We start from the raw sequence: 23,576 nt of genomic DNA, 5'->3' as shown, positions 1-23,576 counted from the left end.
CATCTCTGGTCAAAAAGCCTAACCCGCTCCTGTCAAACAAAACCCACCCCTCTTCATTTCAGCCGGGTGCGCTGTCCCTGCCCCTCAACGAGGCCTGGAGAGACGGGCCAGCACCCCAAAGGGACCCCTTTCCATCCAGAGCTTCCACACCAACCCTCCAGGTCCCGCCATGCTGCTACCCATGAGCAGATACTGCACCCGTGAGACAAGCCCAGAGGCTCTTTAGCGTCCCTCTTTGTGTGTCCTGCTGTGTATTTCAATTCCCCTTCCCCAGAGCCAGGTGCCATGACACACCAAAACACACTAACAAGGACAGCACAAGATCGACGGCCTCCAGTACCAAACGCAGCCCCACGACTGTTCGTTGTGGCGCAGACCATGCTCATTTACCCGGAGCTCTCACCATAGTGCAGCATCTCATCTGATAGGAGTTTTGTCCCTCTTCCTCCTAGTTCCCTAATTTATATCAATTTTGGCATTTATTATTTGATTACATCAACAAGCACTAATTGGTGTGTGGCTGGTTCTTCTTGTGGGAGAGATCCTTCTGGCTCCGAAATAAGGGCTAGTGTTTTGCCATTGAATTTGCTTGTAACACAATGGGGCTTTTACTGCAGCTGTTACAAAATTGTTACAGATCTGCTACAAATGGATTTTGTCAGTACTTGAAAATGCACTCTCTCCCCATTTCTGACAATTACTTTCTGAGACTGAAAGAGCAAGATTCAGCTTTTTTTCCCCCCTCTCAGTTTCACACTGTGTCCATAATGTAGAAACAGCCCTCTTGTGCTAAGGCTAGCAAAAGCCAGGAGTAACAGCAAAAGCAGCATTTGGGGAGACCTACCAAGAACACAAGGAGCATAATGTTTCTCACTTTTCTTTCCCACTGCTGACTACCCAATGACATTCTTGGGTTGTAATCTGCTTAGCAGCAAACCAATTAAAAGTAATATCATCCACTCAAAATTCAGCCCCAGGTGTTTGCTCAATATATTCATGTGCAAACACCTTCCCCTCTTTTCTTGGTCTGTGTAAAACAACCTTGAAACTTTTCTCAGAAACCTCCTGTGTTATTTAAGAATACTGATACCTGATCCTGTGAATGGCTCCCTCTCCTCCCACCCATGCCCGTTGATGTCAGCCTTCGTAGCAAAAACAGCTTGCAAGGCTCTTTAGTTATATTTTGCTCACATCTTCTTATATTCCACTAGATCAGGTCTGCTAATCCCAACGGTAGAGAAGAGTGCTGAAATTTACAGCTGCATGTGTTTGGTAATTTATGGTATTTACACTGGAGGGGACATGGCTCCAGTAATAACTGTAATTAATGAAATTACAAATCTACTCTCTTGCACATAAAGGAGTGTGAAACAGCAGCTGACTTGCCAAATAAGCAGCTTTTCCTGGGGTCCTACAGCTCCCTTCCCTGCCTCCTTCCCTTCTCCATTCTCCCCAGCAGAATGTACATGCTGTTCAAAAATGCAATGTATGTGTGCTTTGGTTTTACTTCCAAGGAGCTACAGGACAAATGGTCGTAAAAGTAAATATGGGGCAGACTGCACACATGGAGGTGTTAAAACCTCATGCTGGAACAGAAGAGGTTAATAATCAGCTTTTCTCTGGGGCGCCTGCGCTTTTTCAGGGGAGGGAGAATGTATAGAGTTTTGTGCGTCTAAAGCAATTAAGCCCTTTTCCAAATGATTTTGGCACTTGCAGGAACCCAGAAAACAGGGAGTTGATATTGGTTGCCCCACAGTAGATGGTGGGGTCTAATGGAAAACGTTCCCTACCTTCTGGTCCGTGATCAAGTCAGTGCCCCAGGGACAGATCCCAGATCTAGACCTGGAGCTGAACTCCCCCGGCATTTCTCTGCGCTGCCGATACCAGGACTGTTCTCGTAGTGAAGGAACCTCCTCACACAGAGCCTGCGAATGGGGCTCTGCACTGAGACCTGGCAGCACCCGCAGCTGGTGCCTTTCTGTCTCCATTGGCTTTGGGCAGTCAGTCAGCTCCCCATGATGGAAAAACCAGTCAGTTCTGCTCTGTTAAATGCTGGCCATGATTATTTGTCTGTGTTAATCCTGATGCGTCCACTACTGCTGAAACCACGCTCACCTGTTTTCTTTTTTTTCTCTTTTCTTTCCAGTTTGACAAGTACGCTCCCAAATTAGACAACCCTTACTTTCGACATTCCAACGTGAGTGCTTACCTTTCTAGGTGGTGTCTTTGTTAATGGTTTTGCTTGCACTTTTGCTTGTTTTCAATTGATTGGTAGTGTTTTGATTCATTCATTCCTCAAGCTCTTTTTCCATCTTGATTATTTTTTTTAGGTACAAAATTTTCTTTGGGCTTTTTTTTTTTTATATCTTTGTCTACTGTTTTTTGCTGCTGCGGCTCTATATTGCTGTGCCTGGGATGGCAGGGAATGCGCAGAAATTGCTAAATCGGTGGTCATTGCAGTACCTTTGCAGCTGGAGCTTCTCACAGTGCAGCAGCCTTGAGTGCATGGCTCTTTCACAAGATTTTGCTCAGGTCACAGGAGTAAGTCAGACTGGTGGTTTCTTCCTGATGCTCACCACTGCTCCATGGCACAAAAACCACGTGTTTTGGGACTTGTAAAACTGCTGTATGTGCTCAGGAGAGGCCTAAGCAAAACTTTACACAACTACAAGGTGATGTGCATGTTGCCTGTGGTTAGTGTGTAATGCAGCATCTTGTGGTTCTTTTTTGCTTTGAAAATTAAAGCAGGTCACATTTCAAAACAGAATCAATTTGTTTGCTACTGCAGAAAAATGCAAAGTTAACCAAAAGTAAACATAAAACTCAAATGAGTCCGATTCCTTTAAAAATGGTGAATGCTCTGTGCTTCCTGCAATAGTCCACAAATTTTAAAGGCACACTTGTTCAACACTATCTAGAATATTAATCAGATGAGTCCATTTTTCAATTTTTGGCTTTGCTCTTGAAAATTTTAAAAGTAAATTTAGTGTGTATTTTCACTGTGGCACTCGTTCAACACAGTACTATTTTTGTGTGTACCAGGCTTGGCACATACCTCCATTGTTGTTCAAGTTGTCCTGTGACATAAGCATCTCTTTTTCTTTTGTAGTTCTTTCCAACCTATCCTCCAGCAATGCCTGGAATGCCACCCATGCTTCCACATTCAGGTCCCTTTGGGTCACTTCAGGGAGCATTTCAACCGAAGGTACAAACTACTTCTTCTGAAGGTTTTGTTCTTACACTGGGAGAGAAGCTGTGTTAAGAGTCATGTCTCTGGTGATTTTGTAGCACATGATTTAACCAGCACAAGTGCAGCCCAGGGTTGGAAGCGATCGCCCCGCAGATCTGTGAGCTTCCTCTGCACAAAGCAGCCAATGCTTTAGCAGAAATTTTCACTTGGCCCTACAGATCGTTCCTTGGAATAGGATATAGTGGCTCACTTGGGAGGTCAGCTGCAGCTAGAGGAGAAGCATACAGTCAAATGCATTATCTGTTTGAAATATTTACAGCTAATAATAGACCGATGAGTCCTAAATCATTTTATAAATGTAACGGTCTGAGATTGCGAAAGATAAACTGTGTTTATTCCCAGAAGAAAATGAGAAATTGACTATACAAGTGTGGGAACAGTAGGGAGAGACTGTTGTGAATGGGTAGAGCAATTTGAAGGAGCTGAATGTTTATTCCCGGCTCCGACACTGTCTGACCTTGGGCAAGTCGCTTAAATCTTCTGTTCCTCAGCTTCCTCATCTATAAAGTTATCTTGCAGTGGGTTTTATAAGGGTCGATTAATGCCTGCAAGCTTCTTTGAGATAGCGTGTTTGAAAGGTGCACTGCAACTGTAACGTGTCATTACAACTAGCACTGATTGGCGTTTGGAAATGTTGCCATGATAACCACCTTTTTGGATGAATTTTGTGGTGTGCTCTGCTTTTTTTTTCCTCTTAGACTTGTTCTTTTTATTAACTATTTTAAAATGTACAGAAACTGGTAAATCCCTCCAAACCAGAAAGATGCAGTAAATCTATATAGTGTTTGTTTGAAAATGAAGCATTTACTCAATTTGTAAGGTGACATGTGTCCTTACATACTGTGATTCTAGAGATTTCTTATCTTGAACTGCATTTCTGTAGAGCTCTGCTACTGTGTTAGAAGACTTGAAGGACCAGCACTGCAGCCAGGCCCTTTCTGTTGGCATGTGGAAGGTCATTTCCATACCCGTACCAAGCGGGACTGGGGTTGTGCTTCCCTCGGCAGTCTCACCCACATCAGTGGAAGTCAGTAATTAGCAAGTGCCACAAATAAGGCCCCTCACAACCTTCCCATTTAACTTAATTTTTTTAATGGAAGCTGGAGTATTTCCTCAGTGCCCATCAAATCCCTTGCATTATTTTTTGTTCTCTGGATACATTACAAATAGCAAAGTCTCTAAAATGGCTTTTTTCAACAAGATTTGTGTGTGTAGTGGCTACAGGCGTAGAAGAGGGGCGGTTGATCTAAGCGTAGGGAACAAGATGGACAGAACACAGTTGTCCCGAGAGAGAGTTTGTCCGCCAGTGTTGATTGTTGCTGTTCGTGCAAGGGATGCCAGGGGATCCCAACAAACCCCAACTTGTCAGGGTGTGAACTTGACTGTCCAAGAGAAGGAGCTCTACAAATAAGGTGGAATTTGAAAAATTTTGCTAATGTGAAGATAGGGGTCAGTTTTGCCATAAGGCTACTGTTAATGAGGAGCTTCTGATACACCGATAGCATGCTCTTCTGGTTTCCACCTTCATTACAGAGCTTTATAGGTACCGTCTCACTGTAAAATACCATTAGACCAAAGAGAAGCAGTTACATAGCAAGAAAGAAGTAGCAAGCACAGACCTTTTACATTTTTAAACAGTTCTTAGTGCTGTATTATAGCTAGCTTTTAATTCATTTTAATGATAGATACTTAGAAATTTGCTAGCTTGAGTTGAAGCAGCACAAGGTCACACTCTAGTTCCTTGTTTAGTCGCTAACATCACTTCATCTTTGAACAGTATTGTATTTACCTGCAATCTAACATCTTAAAAAAAAGAGGGATAGGTTGAAAAATGGATCTGCTGCTTTGGACCATTATTTTCCAGTTTTGTAGAGGAGACTAAGCTGAACTGCTGGGCAAAGCCACTCTAGTCATCATTACTGCATCATTTTTCCATGCTCTCTCCCTCCCAAGCTGTTTGACTAAAGCCTTCATAATCACTGCAGACCCGATGATTTGGTTTTGGCACACTGAATCCTGCACTTCTTGCTTTCCGAAGCAGAGGTCTTGGTTTTGTTTTTCCCCTTCTCATGTCAGTTGCCTACAGCTGTGCATGTAAATCCACTGCACATAAATCCAGGCCGACGGTAAACTTCTCAGTGAGTTTCCCAAAGGCGATTTCTCGCAAGTGAAGAACTTGAAAAGGTCAGAAGTATTCAGTTTACTTTGCTGGAGGAAGCATTCACATCTTTCTCCAGGGGACAAAGGGACAGGACAACACCATGCTATTAACATGTTGTGATCTTAAAGCTCTTGCCTGTATGATAGTTGTAACTTATTTGCCACCTTATATATACCTCAGTTGTCAAACAGGCCCTGAAAGCACAGATGTGCCTGGCGTGTTTGTTGACTTACCTACACACACATACAAGAATTATCTTTTTCATGAGTCTGGAAGTTATGGAGCCTTAGACAAGTGAAAACCCATCTTTCCTCCCACACCCATGATTTTACTCATTCCTCATACAGTTTGACTGTTTGAAATCTACTGTAATTTGACCTAAAATGTGAGTGAAATAATCTCTTGGGGAATGAGGTTTAACCCCCCTGCACTCAACTGCACGGAGGCACCAGGTGCAGTTGCTCTGGGAGTGGGAGATGGATGGAAGCCAGAGTGCGAAGACGAACGAGTTCTTGGGGATCATCTAGGACAGGGCAACAGGTGGGATCCAGAGGAGGAGGAGGAACAGGGATTCATTCAATGAAGTGTGTAATTCTTGCTGGAAAACGATGGGACAAACAATGCAAAGCTATAAAAGACCCACAAGCACCTTCTAAGGTTTCTTATTTTGCCTTATTGAAGCAAATAGATGGGCTGTTGCCATTTCAGCTGTTGTGTTACCTACCCCCAGTCAGAGAGGGGCCGTGATTCAACAGCTGAACTATGGGGCCAGGATGCTTGAGTTGTTCTGTTCCTGACTGCGATACTGGCTGCTGCCTGAAACATGGAGGGAGTCAGTCCAGCTCTCGCATTCTCTCTCCTCCTGCCTGCCTGTTTTGTCTAAAGAATAAGCTTGGGGGCCAGGGACTGTCTCTTCCCATCCACTCGCATACTGCATAGCACAATGGGGTTGTGATTTCAGTGGGGCTTAGGGATGCTGCTGTAATACTGGTACTGCTGCTAAATAATAATAGATGACATGGTGGTTAAATGCTGTTGGCTGTCAGTAAGAGATAACATTTAGTACTAATGTAGCAATGTGCGTGTTCAAAGCACAGTACAAACATGGACTAATTAATGCCATTAACATCAGATAGAGATGTTAAATTTACCGCTGGTGTGATACAGTATTATTCACGCTCTGTGCTTGTCTTTCAGACTTCAAACCCTATTGATGTAGCAGGTAGACCAGGCACAGTCCACCATACGCTGCTGCAGAAGACTCCAGGGGTAGGCAACAATATATGACCTTCCTATCTGGTTTTACAGTAAACACAGTGATTGCTAAAAAAAAAAAAAAGGCAACTGGTGAGCAAATTGGCCCTCGAGTCTCTGAATGTACATTCAGGATGGACAGAAGTTTCTTTTTCTGGTGCGATAACAATAGCCTCCACCAGTCACGAATACAAAAGGATGTATTGACTTATTTAAACAAAGTCAGAGGAAAGTGGAGCAGGAAACCCCTTCAAGGTCTTTCCCCTAAGCATTGCTTGGAGCGTAGTTTTATGCGCTCCATTTCAGAATGATTATAAGGTTCAGAAAAGCACTAGCTCTGTTCAGTTGCTGGCATGAAACTGCTTTGTTTATCGTGAAATTCTGCTGAGTTTGGTGCAAAGAAAGAAAAAGAAGTTTTAAGCCTCTTTTAAGCCTTTTAGGTTTCCTGTGTCACAGGGGACTTCTCTGGAACATTGCTTTCTAAATGCTTTTACTTGTCAAGAGGAAGGAAGTTCCTCACCTTTCTGTATATTGGCTAGTTTTAGAAAGACCGATTATTTTATTCTGCTTTTTCCATAGGTGTCAGACCCTTACAGGCCTCCAGTAAGAGTAAGTAAGGTTTGTGGGGGATTTTATATATATATATATGTATATACACACACACACACACACTTCAAATATTGTACATGTGTTTTTGAAATGTAACATGTCCAGTAGAAAATTTTATGTTCATCCTTTATTTAAAGCAAAATGTCATAGTTAGCTCTTTGCTGCTTCTGATTACACAGAATCACAGAATGTTAGGGATTGGAAGGGACCTCAAAAGCTCATCCAGTCCAATCCCCCCACCGGAGCAGGAACACCCAGATGAGGTTACACAGGAAGGTGTCCAGGCGGGTTTGAATGTCTGCAGAGAAGGAGACTCCACAACCTCCCTGGGCAGCCTGGGCCAGTGTTCTGTCACCCTCACTGAGAAGAAGACTCTTCTCAAATTTAAGTGGAACCTCTTGTGTTCCAGTTTGAACCCATTACTCCTTGTCTTGCCGTTGGTTGTCACCGAGAAGAGCCTGGCTCCATCCTCGTGACACCCACCCTTTATATATTTATAAACATTAATGAAGTCACCCCTCAGTCTCCTCTTCTCCAGCTCAAGAGACCCAGCCCCCTCAGCCTTTCCTCACATAGGAGATGCTCCACTCCCTTCATCATCTTCGTTTTCCTGTGCTGGACTCTCTCCAGCAGTTCCCTGTCCTTCTGGAACTGAGGGGCCCAGAACTGGACACAATATTCCAGATGAGGTCTCACCAGGGCAGAGCAGAGGGGCAGGACAACCTCTCTGACCTACTGACCACCCCCTTCTAATCCCCCCCAGGTCCCATTGGCCTTCCTGGCCACAAGGGCCCAGTGCTGGCTCATGGTCACCCTGCTGTCCACCAGGACCCCCAGGTCCCTTTCCCCTACACTGCTCTCTAACAGGTCATTCCCCAACCTATACTGGAACCTGGGGTTGTTCCTGCCCAGATGTAAGACTCTACACCTTCCCTTGTTATATTTCATTAAATTTTTCCCCGCCCAACTCTCCAGCCTGTCCAGATCTCGCTGGATGGCAGCACAGCCCTCTGGCGTGTCAGCCACTCCTCCCGGCTTGGTGTCATCAGCAAACTTGCTGATAGTACACTCAATTCCCTCATCCAAGTCGTTGATGAATATATTGAATAATACTGGTCCCAGAACTGACCCTTGAGGCACTCCACTAGATACAGGCCTCCAACCAGACTCTGCCCCATTGACCACGACTCTCTGGCCTCTTTCCTTCAGCCAGTTTGCAGTCCACCTCACTACCCGATCGTCCAGTCCACACTTCCTCAGTTTAGCTGTGAGGATGCTGTGGGAGACGGTGTCAAATGCTTTACTGAAGTCAAGGTAGACCACATCCACTGCTCTGCCATCATCTATCCACCTCGTTATGTCTTCATAAAAGGCTATGAGGTTGGTCAAGCACGACTTCCCCTTGGTGAGGCCATGCTGACTGCCCCTAATGACCCTCTTATCCTTGATATGCCTTGAGATGGCTCCAAGGATAAGGTGTTCCATCACTTTCCCAGAGATGGAGGTGAGGCTGACCGGTCTATAGTTGCCCGGGTCCTCCTCCTTGCCCTTTTTGAAGACCGGAGTGACATTTGCTTTCCTCCAGTCCTCAGGCACCTCTCCCGTTTCCCAAGACTTGGCAAAGATGATGGAGAAATTAATAATGTTTAGGTTGAATCTCAACTTTATTTTGCATCCATTTATGTGCATTAGTAGTTCACAGTATGAAGTAAGGGTCACAGAAATAAATGACTGTGAGCATGGACAGGCATTCACCAGTGACCAGATTCATGGTGGCTTAGGTCAATGTGTTTTATTTGTGCTTCTGATTATCTACCAAAATACTGAGTACTGCAGCTCTGCTGAAAAACATTAATTTGTTCAGCTGTGGCACTCCTCATCCCTGGTGACTGTCCATACCCTTCTCCTCCCCAAATGCAAGTAGCCATAATAACCATGCATGACTGAGCCTGCAGTGTGGCAGGGATGAATGAACAAGGCTCTTTCCAGAAGCAGAACTGTTAAACTATTAGTTGCATTCTCGTAAGCATGGCATACTGTTCTTTGCTGCCATTATTTTGGTTTATGAAGGGGAGGTGCAAGTAGGAAAGAACAAGGCAGGGATCTCAGGTCTCCATGAGATGAGGAAGATATCCCACATCCCACAGTCTTCTTGTTTGTTTCCTTCTAATTTAAACATCATCTGCTGCAGTATAGAAAAAAATGTTGATCACCCATTGTGCCATTTTAGTTATCAGCCTTTCTCATTGCTTAGCTGCCTGTTTGGCAGTAAGGGAAATGAAATGTTCTATCTGATGTAGATTGCTAACATATAAATTAATCTAAATTCTTGTGCTTTCCATTGCAGAAACCCGGGAAGTGGTGTGCGGTTCATGTACAAATCGCCTGGCAGATCTACCATCACCAGCAAAAGATAAAGGTAATTCAGACAGTTTCTGGAACAAAGCCAAGTCTTTTGGCTTACAGATTATATTTTAGTGAGTAATAAGCAGGAAGCAGTTACTGTTGGTGATTCTCTTGCTTGCCTGTATTGATTAACTAACACTTTGAATCCTTTAACATTTATTGTAGCAACCGTAAAGTTTATTTGAGGGCAAAGGGTTTGTGTTGAAGGGTGGCAAAATGAGCAGGAGGTACTAAGTGCAGAGCCAGAAAGCGAAGAAGAAAGGGAGGGGGAGAGTAATTTTGTCCCAAATCCATTTTTTTTATAAAGCATATGCATTTAATGTCATTTCCCATCTGTACTAGTGCCTCCTGTGGAATATGATTATCCCATTCATAATGAAATGACCGATACAGTAAGAACATACTACAAAATATAGAGCAGGCAAGTAGATTGAGTTACTGTGTTAGAGGTTGTTGGGCTTTCTGCACTGCAGTGATGATACGCAGAAGGAGGGGGTTTAAAACTCTCCCATAAAAAAAGCAAGTGTATAATGAGATTGTTTTTATATCATTTGACAGCAAATGCAGCTGGATCCCCACAAGCTAGAAATAGGTGGTAAACTTGACCTGTTCAGCAGACCTCCTGCCCCTGGAGTGTTTCCAGGCTTCCATTATCCACAGGATCTTGCCAGGCCTCTGTTTTCTACCACAGGTAAGGGAAGATCATCATTTGTGGGGAGAAAAAAAAAAAAAAAAAACACAACACAAAAAACCAACCAGCCAGTATATGTAATGTGCATCTCTACAGCTCCGTATGCCTCAAAAACTGAAGCAGGCAGGATGGTTCCTGGGCGTGTGGAGGCTGTTGTGCCCGGGGCTCTCGGAGCCGCTGCGCTGGGCTCTGCCGCCCCCACTGCAGGATCCTGCACGTCCCTGAGCTGCGACACTTGGCTCCTGCAATCGTGTCTGTGCAGCTGGTTCTTATATGCCTGATTAATAGGCTATAGAGTGATTTTCAAAAGTGATTTTGATAAAACACGTGAAAATGTTTCCATCGCACAGGATGGGAAGTGGCCCCAGTCTCTTTCTTGCTTGTATATTTGCCACGTTGTTCTTCTCAGCTCCTCCACTTACAAAGTTTTTGTTTGTTTTCTGAAAACAAGGGTTTTTTGTAAAAGGAAGACTTCAATAACAGCATTGGAAGTATCACAAGAGGTGTATTTGTGAAGTGTTTGTTTTTTAAATATAAAATCCCCCTATGTGTTATGAAGTCCAGCAATCTCTAAGGCTTAAAATGGCATATTGAACTTAAAAAAAAATAAAATAAATGCCGTTTACATTGATCAACTGCTTTCCAATCTGTTGGAGAAGTAATTACAATTAATGCAATTCCCAAAGTGCAGTAAACTTCACTGCACTGTTCTTGGTGGTTCTGACCACGGGAGACTGCAACTCCTGACGTTCTGCTTTTGGAGGTCACTGGTACTATTCCTGTTGATTTCCATCTGCCAAATGTTGGTTTTGTTCTCTTCCTATGGCTTTACTTTCCCCTTAGACTTTTTCAGATTTTCTTTCCATGTTTAAGATGTCGAAGTCTGCCTTCTGTATGTTATTAATTGGCAACTAATGTAATTTTCTTTCCTAACTTTACTCTGATTTTATGATGCAATATTGCACTCTCATTCTAACTCAGTGCAGACATGGTCATATTCAGCCTTGGTTCAACCCTGTTGAAATTGATGAGGTTCAAAGTGTTACAAATTTTGTCCCAAATGTGACAGAACAGCAACAGATGAGAATCAAGCTGAAACCTCTGTGAGAATTGTTTTTCAAATGCAGATGTTAGATACCCCTCAGGAACTCCACCAGTGGCTCAGTTTGTCTTCCCACCCTTATCTGTGGATGGAAATTCTTAACCATCAAATGCACATTTCCAGCACATACAATCAGTGCTGATGCTAGGTGTACATTGTGGGATACTACCCTGTGTTTTGGTCTCTGTAAAGGTACTTTGATAGTACAGGGCCAAAATATTTATTGCATCTGCTTCAGTGTATAAACACAGATGATTTACAAACCTCTGACTGTTTTCCTGTGGCAGCTGTTTCTTTATCACTCTGTTCAGTCTGTCCTGTGCTGTCATTACACAAATGTTGTTTCATGTATGGTTTTGCTACTGAAGGCTGTATTGGGCAGAGTTTACCCTATCAGGCAGAAAAGCACCAGTCCAGTTGGTATCTTGAGGTTTTTCTCTTAAAGATGCAAGTGTGGCTTGCTTCTCTATTCATAAAAGCAAGAGGGGAAATAATATGGAATAGATACATTATAGAAGGCAAATTAATAGAAAACTTTCGCTAGAGATAAATAACCTAGCTTGTCCGTGAGTATATGAATCACAGGAGTCATCACACGGTAAATCTAGGTAAAGAGCGCTATCAAAGTGAACAAACATTGCGGCAGCAATATATAGATGAATAAATCTTCTACTCTGCAATATCCGAAGTATTCTTTTCACCTTATCGAACAAGCGTGCCGTTGATGTGAATCATTGGTTCTGCTGCATTGCCTAGTTACTGTGGGAGACATAAGTTATCTTAGGGCCACCTGTCTTCAGGGCGGATGTTCAGCTGCCTGGCAGATGCTATATTTAATAACTACCTGACAGCCTGCAATGCCATTTCTGGCTTTCTCCAGAGGATTTTTTATTATCAGCCCATGTAGTTGAGTTTGTAAGCTGTCTCCTTTGAAGAAATCTCCCATCCATTATACACCTTCTGAAATCTTAAAGGATTAGAAAGATGACAGTCTCCATCCGTCTTGAAGCATTGGAGTAGTCAGAATGTTTATAGATAAGAGAGACCATGGCAACGAGACCTGGAGTTAAGTTTCCTCAACTCATTTTCTGGCTGCTTAGGTTTGTGGTGTCCAAGCCGGTGAGGGACATGCAACACTGTCTCCCTCTCCAGTTTTATAGTCTGCTCATGTTCTGGACACATGCGAGCATTTTACAATGACCATCTGTTGTTGGGCTCTGTCACCAAGGAATACCAGGTCAGGGACTGACCAGCACCTCCGTAAAACACAGTTTGGCCTTTCTTTAGGATGCAGTTTCTCCTGTGCATATTAATTTCTTCTCTTCGTTTCCCTCCACTTTTTCTGTGACCTTCCATAGTGTTTTCAGCGCTGATGATATATGATGGAAAGCTTGTTTCAGCCCATTCTTGTCCCTTGCCTCAAGCCAGTGTAATCCAGCATGCTCAGCAGTGGGGTTCCTTTCCCACGAGGCAGCGTGGCACCATGGCAATGAGCAGTGTCCAAGAAGGGTAAAAACATACCGCAGCAGGAGCCTGTGGATGCAGAGACAGATGTGGGAGCGTAGGTGTAGCTGTCATGGGAGAGGCATGATTGATGTTCCCTGTGTACCTGTCATTAACTGGTGTTTCATGTAGACTCTAATCAGCCACTTCCGAGCACCTTCTGTCTGGGCCCATAACCTGGGCTGACCCTTTTTAATGTAGACACAGAATAATGACTGAAAACGCCAGACAAAGAAAGTCACTTCCTCCTTACTACAGGTAGCAGCAATGCTCAGTGCAAGGACTCCTCCTGGTGCCCACAGACTCCGTTAAAGGGCACTCAGAGAAATCCTGCCTGTAGCTCGCTCAGCTGGTGTTCAGGCTCTTCCCCTGCCTTTGCTGTGTTTAAATCTGACCTGTGCCTTCGCATCTGGTTCTTAGATGTGATGGCCAGGACCTCTGTGTATACAAGCAGTCACTTGCCACTCAGCTAAAAAGGTACCTTGTTCTCACAGGTGCGACACATCCAGCCACCACCCCTTTTGGTCCTTCACCTCATCACAGCAGTTTCCTGCCTACTAACCACTTGGCAGGTAAGTGTGAGTAACTCCTGCCTTCACCTTTACGCCTCTGACCCATTCCTGGCTCCCTGGGGTGGTCCTGCCCTGAGGCACTGTAGCGTGAGGGCAAGGAGAGGCTTGACCTGTCCCAGGAGCCAGGAACTGGCCAGGAGGTGCTCCCACCCATGCCAGCCCCCGCTCTCCTCCAGAGGAGAGCAGCAGGACTAGCAGAGCCTCTCCTGCAAGAGAAGAGGGCATTGTACAGCAGGCAAGTCTGTCACCACTGGGACACTGCACAGGAGCTGAAGTGTGACCTGTAGAGCCCTTCTGTGCTGCTGAATGTGCCCAAGGAAACCAGGGGGAAATTTATGCAAAGGTACCTCAAACAAGCCACAGTTTAAAATGGGCTCCTCCCATACCATTTCCCACCTATGGAAGTTCTTGGCAAGGTTCTATATTAAAGTTCAGTGAACAGTTCCTGGCAAATAGCTGTTCTGCACATTTTGCCAGCCTTTTCAGTTTCCTAATTGACAGTAAGTAGAGCCTGATTTTCTCAAATTTCCTCATTTTAGAAGCTCACAAGCAGCTCATTGCCAATTAAAGTTCAAGCTCTGTTGATTAATGTTTTAGTAACACTCATCCAATCAGTAAATGTGGCATGCCACATGACCTGGTAGACTTTTTTCTGTTGCAAATACTCAGATTTGTATCAATTCCTGAACATTCTGTCAAAATTAACTGTATCTCTACAGAGTCACTCAACTGCTTAATATTAAAGGAGAAGGGCAAAAATACCTATTTAAAAATAAGTAAATAAGCAAATACCTGTTTGCTTAAAGATCCAAGGTATTTGTGCTATTTGCCTTGAAATTTTAAATCTAAGGATATCCATGAGGAAGTGGAGAGCACCTCACCTCCTGTAACATAGCAAGTTAAAGACGTTAAAAGGGTCACTCAAAAAGCCAGTGGGCAGGAGAAGTTGTTTGTTTATAGATGACCAGGAGAAAAGAAAACAAGTACAGAGGTTTAATTTAACCAATAGCCATCTCTGGAGTGCAGAAACCTGAGTCAGGCTGTATCTGCTCAGAGAGGAACCTCTTCTGATGATGGGTGCCTTTAATGAAAAAAAAAAAAAAGGCAGGACTTTATAAAAAGATAAGCACCAGTAGCCAAATAGTCAGATACTTGACTAGGAATGGCAAGATTCATCTTTTGCCTCAAAGGATACAAGTCTCCCATCCCTTTGTCATAGTAGCTCCTCAGACTACGCTATCGTTTCTTCTGCCACCACTGGGATCAAGAAAGCTGATTTGTGAGAGGATTTGGGCACAAACAGGCCAAAGTTAGTTGGTGTAAGGATGGATGTCAGTAGCAATTAGCTTAGGACAGTCTCTGTGCACTATAACAAAGAGGGTAGAAAGTGGTATACAGAAACAAGAGTGAGATGGTGAGTCCCCTCAGTATTCTGACCGAGGAGCCTGCTGAGGGTCTCCTTTCAAAGCAGTTGCAATGTACTGATAAGGAACTGATAATACTGATAAGGACAGAGAGTTATAGCTCAGCAGCAGCCACCCTAATTTCAGCTATTAGACCTTAATTTCTAGCTCCCCTCTGACTGACACACAAAAGTTTATTATAACACCTGTTGCAGAGTGAGCACTGAATCCCTTCTCCATTTTAACATGATGGGAATTTTCTGTGCAAAGAACCTTGCAATGAGAAGGATCAGCTTAAAGTCTGGCCTAATCCTACTTGGATTCAGACCGTTAAGAAGGGGAGGGGTGCATTTCATTCTCCAACATTCTTGGCTAAATGCCTGCTAAATCCCTGTTTGCCTTTCCAGATCCATTTAGCAGGTCAAGCACCTTCAGCGGCCTTGGGAACTTAGGCAGCAATGCCTTTGGAGGATTAGGCAGTCATGCTCTGAGTAAGTATTGGCTGGGTTACTGCAGACAAACATCCCTTCCAGAAAAGCCACGTGCTAATATTTACAGCAGCTGGTGGTAGTTTTTAAAGAAGTTTAATTCCTAACCTCCATTCTCCTATCTGAAAACACTGCACCTAAGATTTCCAGGTCTCTGCGGTGGGAGCTTTTCTGCATGTCACAGAAATCACTAGCTGTGCTCTGTGTCTCCTCGCTGCTGAAGGCTGGTACCTTGTGTGCTCCTAGGGGTGCTAGAGCTGCGAGACCCCATCGGGCTCTGGGTCTCTGTGGGCATCTAAAGTAACACCCTTCAACCAGGAAGATGTGCAGTGGAACAGCTATTGATAATTCTCCTAGTTCAGCGTGTAGACTCCCTCTGTAACCATTGTCTGAAGTTTAACTTGCCTGTGTAAATGATTTTACTTCAAAAACATGTCACCTGTAGGCAAGACATGCTTGAGAGCCACACATAAGAGAGCATGCTTTTGCATCTCGTGGTGCAACAGGAATTGGTTGAATATTGATGGAGGAAAATCAAGTGACTGTTCTGAAAAGCCTACAGCCAAGCTCTGTTTTTATACACACACATACCACCAAATAGTCTGGTTTCTTTAACAAAATTCCCTGAATCCTCAGCTGCAGGCAGCAGATTGCTTGTAACTACACACAAGTTAAAGTTTCTGCTGGTGAGGGGAGCTGAGGAAGAATATTGCTTTTGTGCTGGAACCCTTGCCGGCGTGGGGGGAGAAGAGGACCTGGGCATTTTCAGTCGTCTCTGAGTTACTCAGATATATAGTTAAAGCTGCTTCTGCCGATAGCCTTAAAAGAGCTGGTGGATCTTTCACCCGGTGTTGGAGGTATCTGTGTCTACCTGCTAGTAGCTCCCCCTCAGCATCAGCTCGATATTAAATAGTTTTTAAAGTCTTGAAAGGACAGTTCTGGCTGTGATTAGCATTGTGCAAAATGTATATGTAATTATTTGGTTTGAATTATTTTTAACTCTTCCTCCCCCCTGCTGTTATTCTAGCTCACAACAACATTTTTACTCACAAAGATGGCCCAAACCTACAGAATTTCAATAATCCCCACGAGCCGTGGAACAGACTCCATCGGACCCCACCGTCCTTCCCAACACCTCCACAGTGGCCCAAGCCCACCGATTCTGAGCGAAGCTCCTCGGTCACAAACCATGACAGAGACAGAGAGCGGGAGCGAGAGCCCGAGAAAAGGGATCTTCCTCTGAGTAAAGATGACAGAGACAAAGAGAGGTAAGATGCATGTGCTTTTGAGCACTTTCTTCTGGGCCTCCTTTTCCTCTATATTTTTTCTAGTCTTAAAATAACCTGTAGAGCAAAATGTTGCTTGTCTTTGAAGCAGCTCTTAGGCCTCTTCTTCAGATAAGCACAAGTGCTAGCAATATTAAAAAAAAAAGTCTTTACCTTTTAGGATTTGCCCTCTGTGGAAATGAAGGTAAGCTGGTCCCTGCTAGTAAGTTAATAAAAAACACCAGGTTGAAGAGATGATCGTGTTGCTGTGTTTTCAGGGTGTACCTGGCTGTTTTCAGTGCAGCTGCTTTAAGGTTGCTCTGTATTCTGAAATCATGAAAGTAGCTTTGTGATGGGTCCTTTGGAGACAGTCATAGTTCTCATTAATGTACATATATGCTGATGAATTCAAATGTTAGCTGGACATTAATGAGATAAAAATGCAAATGCCTGTATCTGGAGCAGTGTGCATGAATCCATTAGCAAAACTGATTTTTAAAATTGCATTGTAGACAAGTCCTTATTAACGATGACAGGAGGGTATCACCTGGGCTATAGATACTTCATTAGCTTCCAGTTATATGATTTTGAAGCTGTAAGGCCCTTTATTTTTCAGAGCTTGGTTGTCTGCAACAGGCTACTTCTTTGTAGGCATTAACAGCCTGCAAGCCTTAGATGTGTGTTTGAGTAGTGATAGGGTGTCATTGTTTGCCTGGAGTGCTTTTAATGAGATCTTCAGGCAATGCCTTTGAACAAGATTATATGGAAGCAATAGGCTGAAAATCACCTTGCTTTAAATGTTAAATTGTCTGACACCCTTGCATGGGTAGTCATTCACATGGAAGCTCCCTTCTTGGCTTTAGTGTAATTCATTTGCAAACGAAGGCTACTTTATTCTCAAGAGTACTCACACAGGGGTTAACATGTCTATTACATTTCTATTAATTCAACTTAAGCTTTCCCCAGCATCCTCATTTGGACATGGTTTTAATAAACCACATCATTGACCAGCAATCAGGACTACCGCAGAGGAAGAAATCTGGGTTAGCAGATGTAGTCATAAGGCATAAATACTTACAAAACTCTACAGAACACCTCCAGCTTTCAGCACTCAGATCTTACAGCTCTTGAAAGCAAACCCGGCATAAAACCTGGGCATCAATGAGCCTCTCAGCTGCATAATGCAGTTCTCTCAATCACACCATCATACTTTGCATTTAAAGTGACTCTCATTCAGAGCAAAGTGCTTTTAAAAGGTGAGCGTTATTTATTCCCCTCTTAAAGAGGTGGGAGTAACTGTGACTAATTGGCTTGCTCAGAGATAGAGGTGCGGTTAGAAACGTAAACTCTCATGCCTCTCTTTCTAAACCATAGACATTGTCATCAAACCTCATAGCAGGTCCTCTTGAAATGGAGGACAATTACTCAGTTTCATGGGCTGGGTGAGGATGTTTTTCCTTAAGCACCTGGCTTACCTGCCAAAACAGCCAACGACAAAAACTCTTCTGCAGCTCTGTAGGAAAATAAGCATTATATTATGTCTGCTTCCAGTCAACAAGGCTGTCTTGTGAAGGACCTGCAAACATTTCTGTAGGCTTCTATTTTGTGTGCCTCAATCCATGTTTTAGTAAAGGAAACTGAGTTAAGAGAGTTACAGCCAGGAAAATCATTGTCTGGCAGCAGGATGTATTTATAAACACACAGTAAGCATTTTTAAAAAAAAAATGTCTAGAATTCTTCTTTCCTTACATTTATCAGTGAAGTGGCCTTTTTCTTAAGGTGAATATACTGTTCTTTCAAACGCATCCCCAATTTAGTCCTCAAATTTGTGCATCACGTGTATGTTTGTTCACACAAAAACAAGGATGTCTGTTCTCTCTTTTTACAGAGACCTCATGGATAAAAACAGACATTCAAACAGATCCTCACCGGCATCGGCTCCAGTGACACATCAGATAAGCAATCTCATCCGCAGCAACAGCCAAACTTCCAGTGATCCCATCCGGCAGGTTAGCCTCAGTGAAAGGGAAAGGTCCAAAGAACCTGAGCGAGAGCACCCTGACCGGCTGCGAGAGCAGCCCGTAGCAGAACACAAGATTAAAGAGAGCCGTTCCCCAGTGAAGGAAACTCCAAGCCATGATAAGAGACCCTCTGAGGACAACACAAAGCCAGTAATCCAGTCTGTGTCCCCATACAGCAAACCTGCACTAAGTGAGAGCTTGAAGCTTACCAATCTAATGAGCAAGGACATGGAGAGAAAGACGGAGCTTCCCAGCGACCTCCAGAAGATTAAGAACGACATCAAAGTCAAGGAGGAGAGGAAGGAAGACAGTGATGTGCTGGTGGTAGGGTCTGAGCCTTCACAGCACTCTCGATCAGTGGAGCATCCCCCACCACCTACTTTGCATGGATTATCATTGCCTCACTCGATGGCTGCCTCTATGCCCATCTCCATGGGCAGCGTGCACCAGATGAACAACATGAATGTTTTGGACCGCAGCAGAATGATGACCCCGCTCATAGGCATGAATCCTTTGTCAGGAAGAGAGAGGCTGCCACATCCCGGATTTTCCTGGGACCCGATGAGGGACCCATTGCGTGATGCCTACCGGAGCTTAGACCTGCACCGTCGAATGGACTTCCAGCTCCGGACAGATCCTATCCATAGGTTCCCTACCACCTCTGGATTTTATGACCATGAGCGTTCTTATAGAGACAGGGAGCCACACGACTATAACCACGAAAACCTTCTTGAAGCCCGCCGAGAGCAGGAGCGGTTGCGGCAAGTGGAGGAAAGAGAGCGCTTGCACTTACGGGAAGAACTTGAGCGTGCCAGAATGCACCACTTGCACTCGTCCCCCATCGAAAGTCACCTGGCACACGTGCCATCCTTCATGCCTCATTTAAGCGGGATGCATTACCCCAGACTGAGTCCATCCACTGCCATGCACAACGGGATCTTAAACAGGAACCCGCCGACCGCAGCGCTGAGCGCCCCACCGCCCCTGGTCCCGGCCAGCAGCACCAGACCTGCCTCCCCTCGCAGGACTACCCCGCTCGCACCCACAGAGCCCAGGGACTACTCCCCCTCCAGGAACCCCAAAGAGGTAGAGGCACGATAGTCCCCAGCATTGAATTTTCGACTCGCCTGTATATAAAACACAAAACAAAAAACAAACAGGAAAAAAATCCACAAAAAAAAAAAATCCACAAAAAAAAACCCTTTTACAAAATGCACTGCTGTAAACTTTTTTTTTTTAAATTTGTAGAAGTTAAGCACATTTCCATAAATAACGGGGTCGGGGATGCAGACTTTCCAACAAGAAGGTTGCTAAGAATGGGAATTTAATATATAGGTATTGATTTTTGGTTTTGTTTTTTGTTTCTGTGCTAAAAAAAAAAATAGTTAAAAATATCAAGTTTGTACATTTCTTCCCAAATGTGAGAAACATTTTTAATGGATTTGTATTTTTTTTAATTTTGTGCTCTTTATTCACTTGAAAAAGAAAAAAAAGAAGAAATTTTGCTTTTGTTTTTAGTTAAATTTGCATTTTAAGGGCCTCAGATCCTTAAGAAAAAATACCCAGGGTTTCTTAAAAGTATTATTTATGGAAATACTGTAGTTTTACAGTCCACTGTGAGGTTCCCTTCTGAGGCCAATTTATCATTTACCTTGGTACTTTGGAACCGAAGTTACAGATATATATTAAAATATTAATAATAATAATAATAATAATAATGTACAAAACTGTTTGTTTTTTGCCTTATTATATTATGCAGAAATTTAAGAGGAATTTTTTTTGACTTCTTGTTTTAAACAAAAAAAAAAAACAAAAAACAAACTGTAAATATTCTGTTAATATAAATGTACACCAATATTAAATTCTTAACATAGGTAGACTTTATAAAAATGGTTTCTAGAACCACTCTGGTTATTTGTTAACATGGTTACAACTCATACTCTTGTCACAGTCAGAAATTCACACTCAGAAAGCTAAGTACGGCAAATATACTTCAACTATGCAAGAACTTGGAGGCAGGTCTTAGTGGATGTTGGGGGGAGGAAGGTTTAAAAAAAAAAAAAAAAAGCACCAACCCAAAAACAACCAACTCGCAACTATGGAGACAGAATGGAAACGGCACGTGAGCAGGAAGAAAGATGCTTGTGTTTAACAAAAAAAAGATAAAGAGAAACTGAATTTTTTGTGCAAACACAAGGGACAGTTCATCAAGGAAAGAGAGACACGCTCCTGGAAAGGAATTTTGGTTTCCTACTTTTTAAGCTGGCAAAAGCAGATGGAACTGGCACAGTACCATGCGGCAGACCCTTTTTTTTTTCTTTTTTTTTTTTCTCTTTTTTTGTGTTGTGGGCAGGATCGCTGGCAAGCAAGGACAATTTTCCGTGGACCCCTTGTGCTAATTGTGCAGTGTTCTTATTGGAATCTGTATACAAGACAAAGTAGAATTTTAGGAGTGCAAAAAAAAAAGTCTAATGGTTGATTAAAAAAAAAAAAAAAAGAAATTCTGATATATTATCTATAGTACATGAAGACCATAAGCAAATGTTTGTTTCAGTGTGGTTCTGCCTTGAACTGCTTTTTGGCATGATTTATTTTTTATTTCCAATTTTACTTTTCATCCATATGTAAATTTTGCCATGTTTTACTTGCTGTACCATCCCCCCCTCCCTTATTTTATTTTTCAGTGTCCATGTTTTATATATCCTGGGCTTTTTCTCTCTAGTTAAATCAGCCATCCGCTACTATTTTCTTGGCTCTGTAACTCTTGTTTCCCCCCTTCCCCATCCTCCCCCCTGCATCCCCTGTAATTTTAAACATTCAGTTTCCTTGTAGATCAATGAAGATAAATACAACATTGATTTTGGATGAAAAAGGCGGTGGAGTGTTTGTGTGGCGCGGCCAGCGCTGGTGACCAGGAGGCTGATGGTTCATTGACAGCGCGGGGCGGGGAGGAGGCAGCTGGCGGAAGGTGCTGGGAGAGGGATTTTATTGTGTGTGAATCTTTCCCGGCAGAAGGAACGTGGCCCATAAATGCTGCTGCGGGGGCGGCAGCTGGGCCGGTGGGGACTGAGGAGCAGCGCGGGGCTCCCCGGCTGTCCCACCGCAGTCTCTGCGCCTCCCGTGCTGGGAGGGAGGAAGGATGGAAAAGACAACACAGCCTCTGTGCAACAGCTTGTTTGATGGATCGTGCTGCCGGCGTTGCTGCGGGAAGGTTATCGCCTCAAGTGCTGTTCTCCACGTGCATTTTCCTTCCCCAGCTTCTCCTGTAGCCTGAGAGCAGACATCTGCAGGAGGATGGAAAAGTGCTCCGAGCCCCCTCGCTCTCAGTAACTGATTTAACAGTGGGCGACTGTGCTTTAACAGAATGTTGCAGCTTCTCTTTTTAAGTTTGCATATGACTAAATTACCGAGCACAAAAAAATAAAATGAAATAAAATAGCAGGGTCCTTAATCTGGTGAAAGGAGGCTTAAAACAAAATAGGCATTAAAAATCAGCACCTGCTTTTCCAGCTGAAATCAGAGGAACATAAAACACATGGTGGAAGCGAAAAGTGTGTTGTACTCAGCATAAAGATATTGGTAATGCTGCTTCAGGAGGATTGTAATTCTCTTCTGGTGCCATTGTCCAACATGGCATCTCGCTTGACACCACCTCTGACACAGACCTGCATAAAGGAACCTCCTGGACCTCTGATAGAAAGAGTCCATAGCTGCATCTTCCCAATGCAGGTAAGTGTGAGCGAGGGGGGTTTTAGTGTACAGTTCAAATAAAATACAAAAATGGACCATACGCTTTGGAAGCATTTGGTCTGCGTATGATTTTAAAAGTGAGCATTGAATCAATGGCATGCTATCCTGGCATTCCTGAGGTATTGCTTTTGCAGCCACACCAGTGCCAGAAGAATTTATCATGGCCGATGTTGTGGTGGCTTGAATAATAAAAGCAAATCAGCAGTTTGCCATTTACTGTATTAGGAAGCATTGCTCTTACGCTTTCAGAGGGTGACCCATTGATAATGCTGCACTACAGTGAGATTCCTGCAGAATTGCACAGTGCCAAATATCAGCCTTCTCACAAAATGGTTCATCATGATTAATGGTATTATTACCTAAACAGAGAAACTAATTAATTCCTTATTCCTTTAAGCCACGCCAGCTGAGCCAGCTTCTGCTGAGCAGAGCTGTTCCAGAAGAACTTCCTGGGTTTTATGCATTTCTACCACTGTTGAGCTTTAAATCTGTGCGTTTTATACCATTTTTTTCTCCTTTCATCTGTCTCCCTAGAGACTTCCCTCCGTCACCAACAAAGGGTAGGATTTAGCAAACAAATGACAGTGGATGGAAGTCCTCTTCCTTGGGATGCGTAGGTTCATTGCTTGCCTCAGGCAGCCTATTTTTAAAAAGATGCTCAGGAAAGCATTAGGAGGGAGACCAGCTCTGGCACTTGCTTTACCTTTTGTCCAAATCATGATGCCACATGCCACCGTAACTTGGTGGAATGAGATTTGGTGTGCACCCTCTTCAGTTAACAGGCGCCAGTCTTAGACTGGTCAATAAAGTAGATAAATAACCAGGAGAGTGTGAGTGCAGGAAAAAGACAATCTGTAAAGCATTTATGAATCTTCAAATTACTCGTCAAAAATATTAACTGACTTGTGACAAAAAGTTTTAGTACTTCCCTAAAAAGCGAGCTTTATTGCCTACAATAAGTATATGGGAATCATCCATTTCAGCCTTTATAGATACCATAAATATTGAGAGTTAGCTATTGGTGACCCCAAGTTCGACAAAGGGTTGATGCGGGGGAACCCAGGAACTCCACAGCAGCCTGAGCTGTTACCATCAGATCGG

General features: G+C 43.5%; 1 protein-coding gene across 12 annotated transcripts in view; it reads left to right on the top strand.

Annotated features, from left to right (window-relative positions):
* FBRSL1 (fibrosin like 1) overlaps positions 1 to 21,611 on the top strand; it is a 510,952-nt gene extending 489,341 nt beyond the window's left edge. For 8 of the 12 annotated variants that reach the window (XM_065646387.1, XM_065646383.1, XM_065646384.1 and 5 more), the window contains 10 exons: positions 2,147 to 2,197; positions 3,110 to 3,205; positions 6,609 to 6,680; positions 7,245 to 7,274; positions 9,622 to 9,693; positions 10,239 to 10,371; positions 13,471 to 13,548; positions 15,359 to 15,442; positions 16,467 to 16,707; positions 18,593 to 21,608. In XM_065646387.1, the coding sequence (XP_065502459.1) occupies positions 2,147 to 2,197; positions 3,110 to 3,205; positions 6,609 to 6,680; positions 7,245 to 7,274; positions 9,622 to 9,693; positions 10,239 to 10,371; positions 13,471 to 13,548; positions 15,359 to 15,442; positions 16,467 to 16,707; positions 18,593 to 19,826 (2,091 nt within the window). In that variant the 3' untranslated portion in view covers positions 19,827 to 21,608. Of the gene's footprint in view, positions 1 to 2,146; positions 2,198 to 3,109; positions 3,206 to 6,608; positions 6,681 to 7,244; positions 7,275 to 9,621; positions 9,694 to 10,238; positions 10,372 to 13,470; positions 13,549 to 15,358; positions 15,443 to 16,466; positions 16,708 to 18,592 lie in introns of all 12 variants that reach the window. The other 4 variants (XM_065646389.1, XM_065646388.1, XM_065646379.1 and 1 more) reach the window with 3 other exon arrangements.
* The last annotated feature ends 1,965 nt before the right edge of the window (positions 21,612 to 23,576 follow it).

The sequence above is a fragment of the Caloenas nicobarica genome, chromosome 16 (assembly GCF_036013445.1).
Source record: "Caloenas nicobarica isolate bCalNic1 chromosome 16, bCalNic1.hap1, whole genome shotgun sequence".
In the NCBI taxonomy this organism is placed as follows: Eukaryota; Metazoa; Chordata; class Aves; order Columbiformes; family Columbidae; genus Caloenas; species Caloenas nicobarica.
The sequence above is the reverse complement of the archived record's forward strand: the minus strand, read 5'-3'. Positions and strand labels throughout refer to the sequence as shown.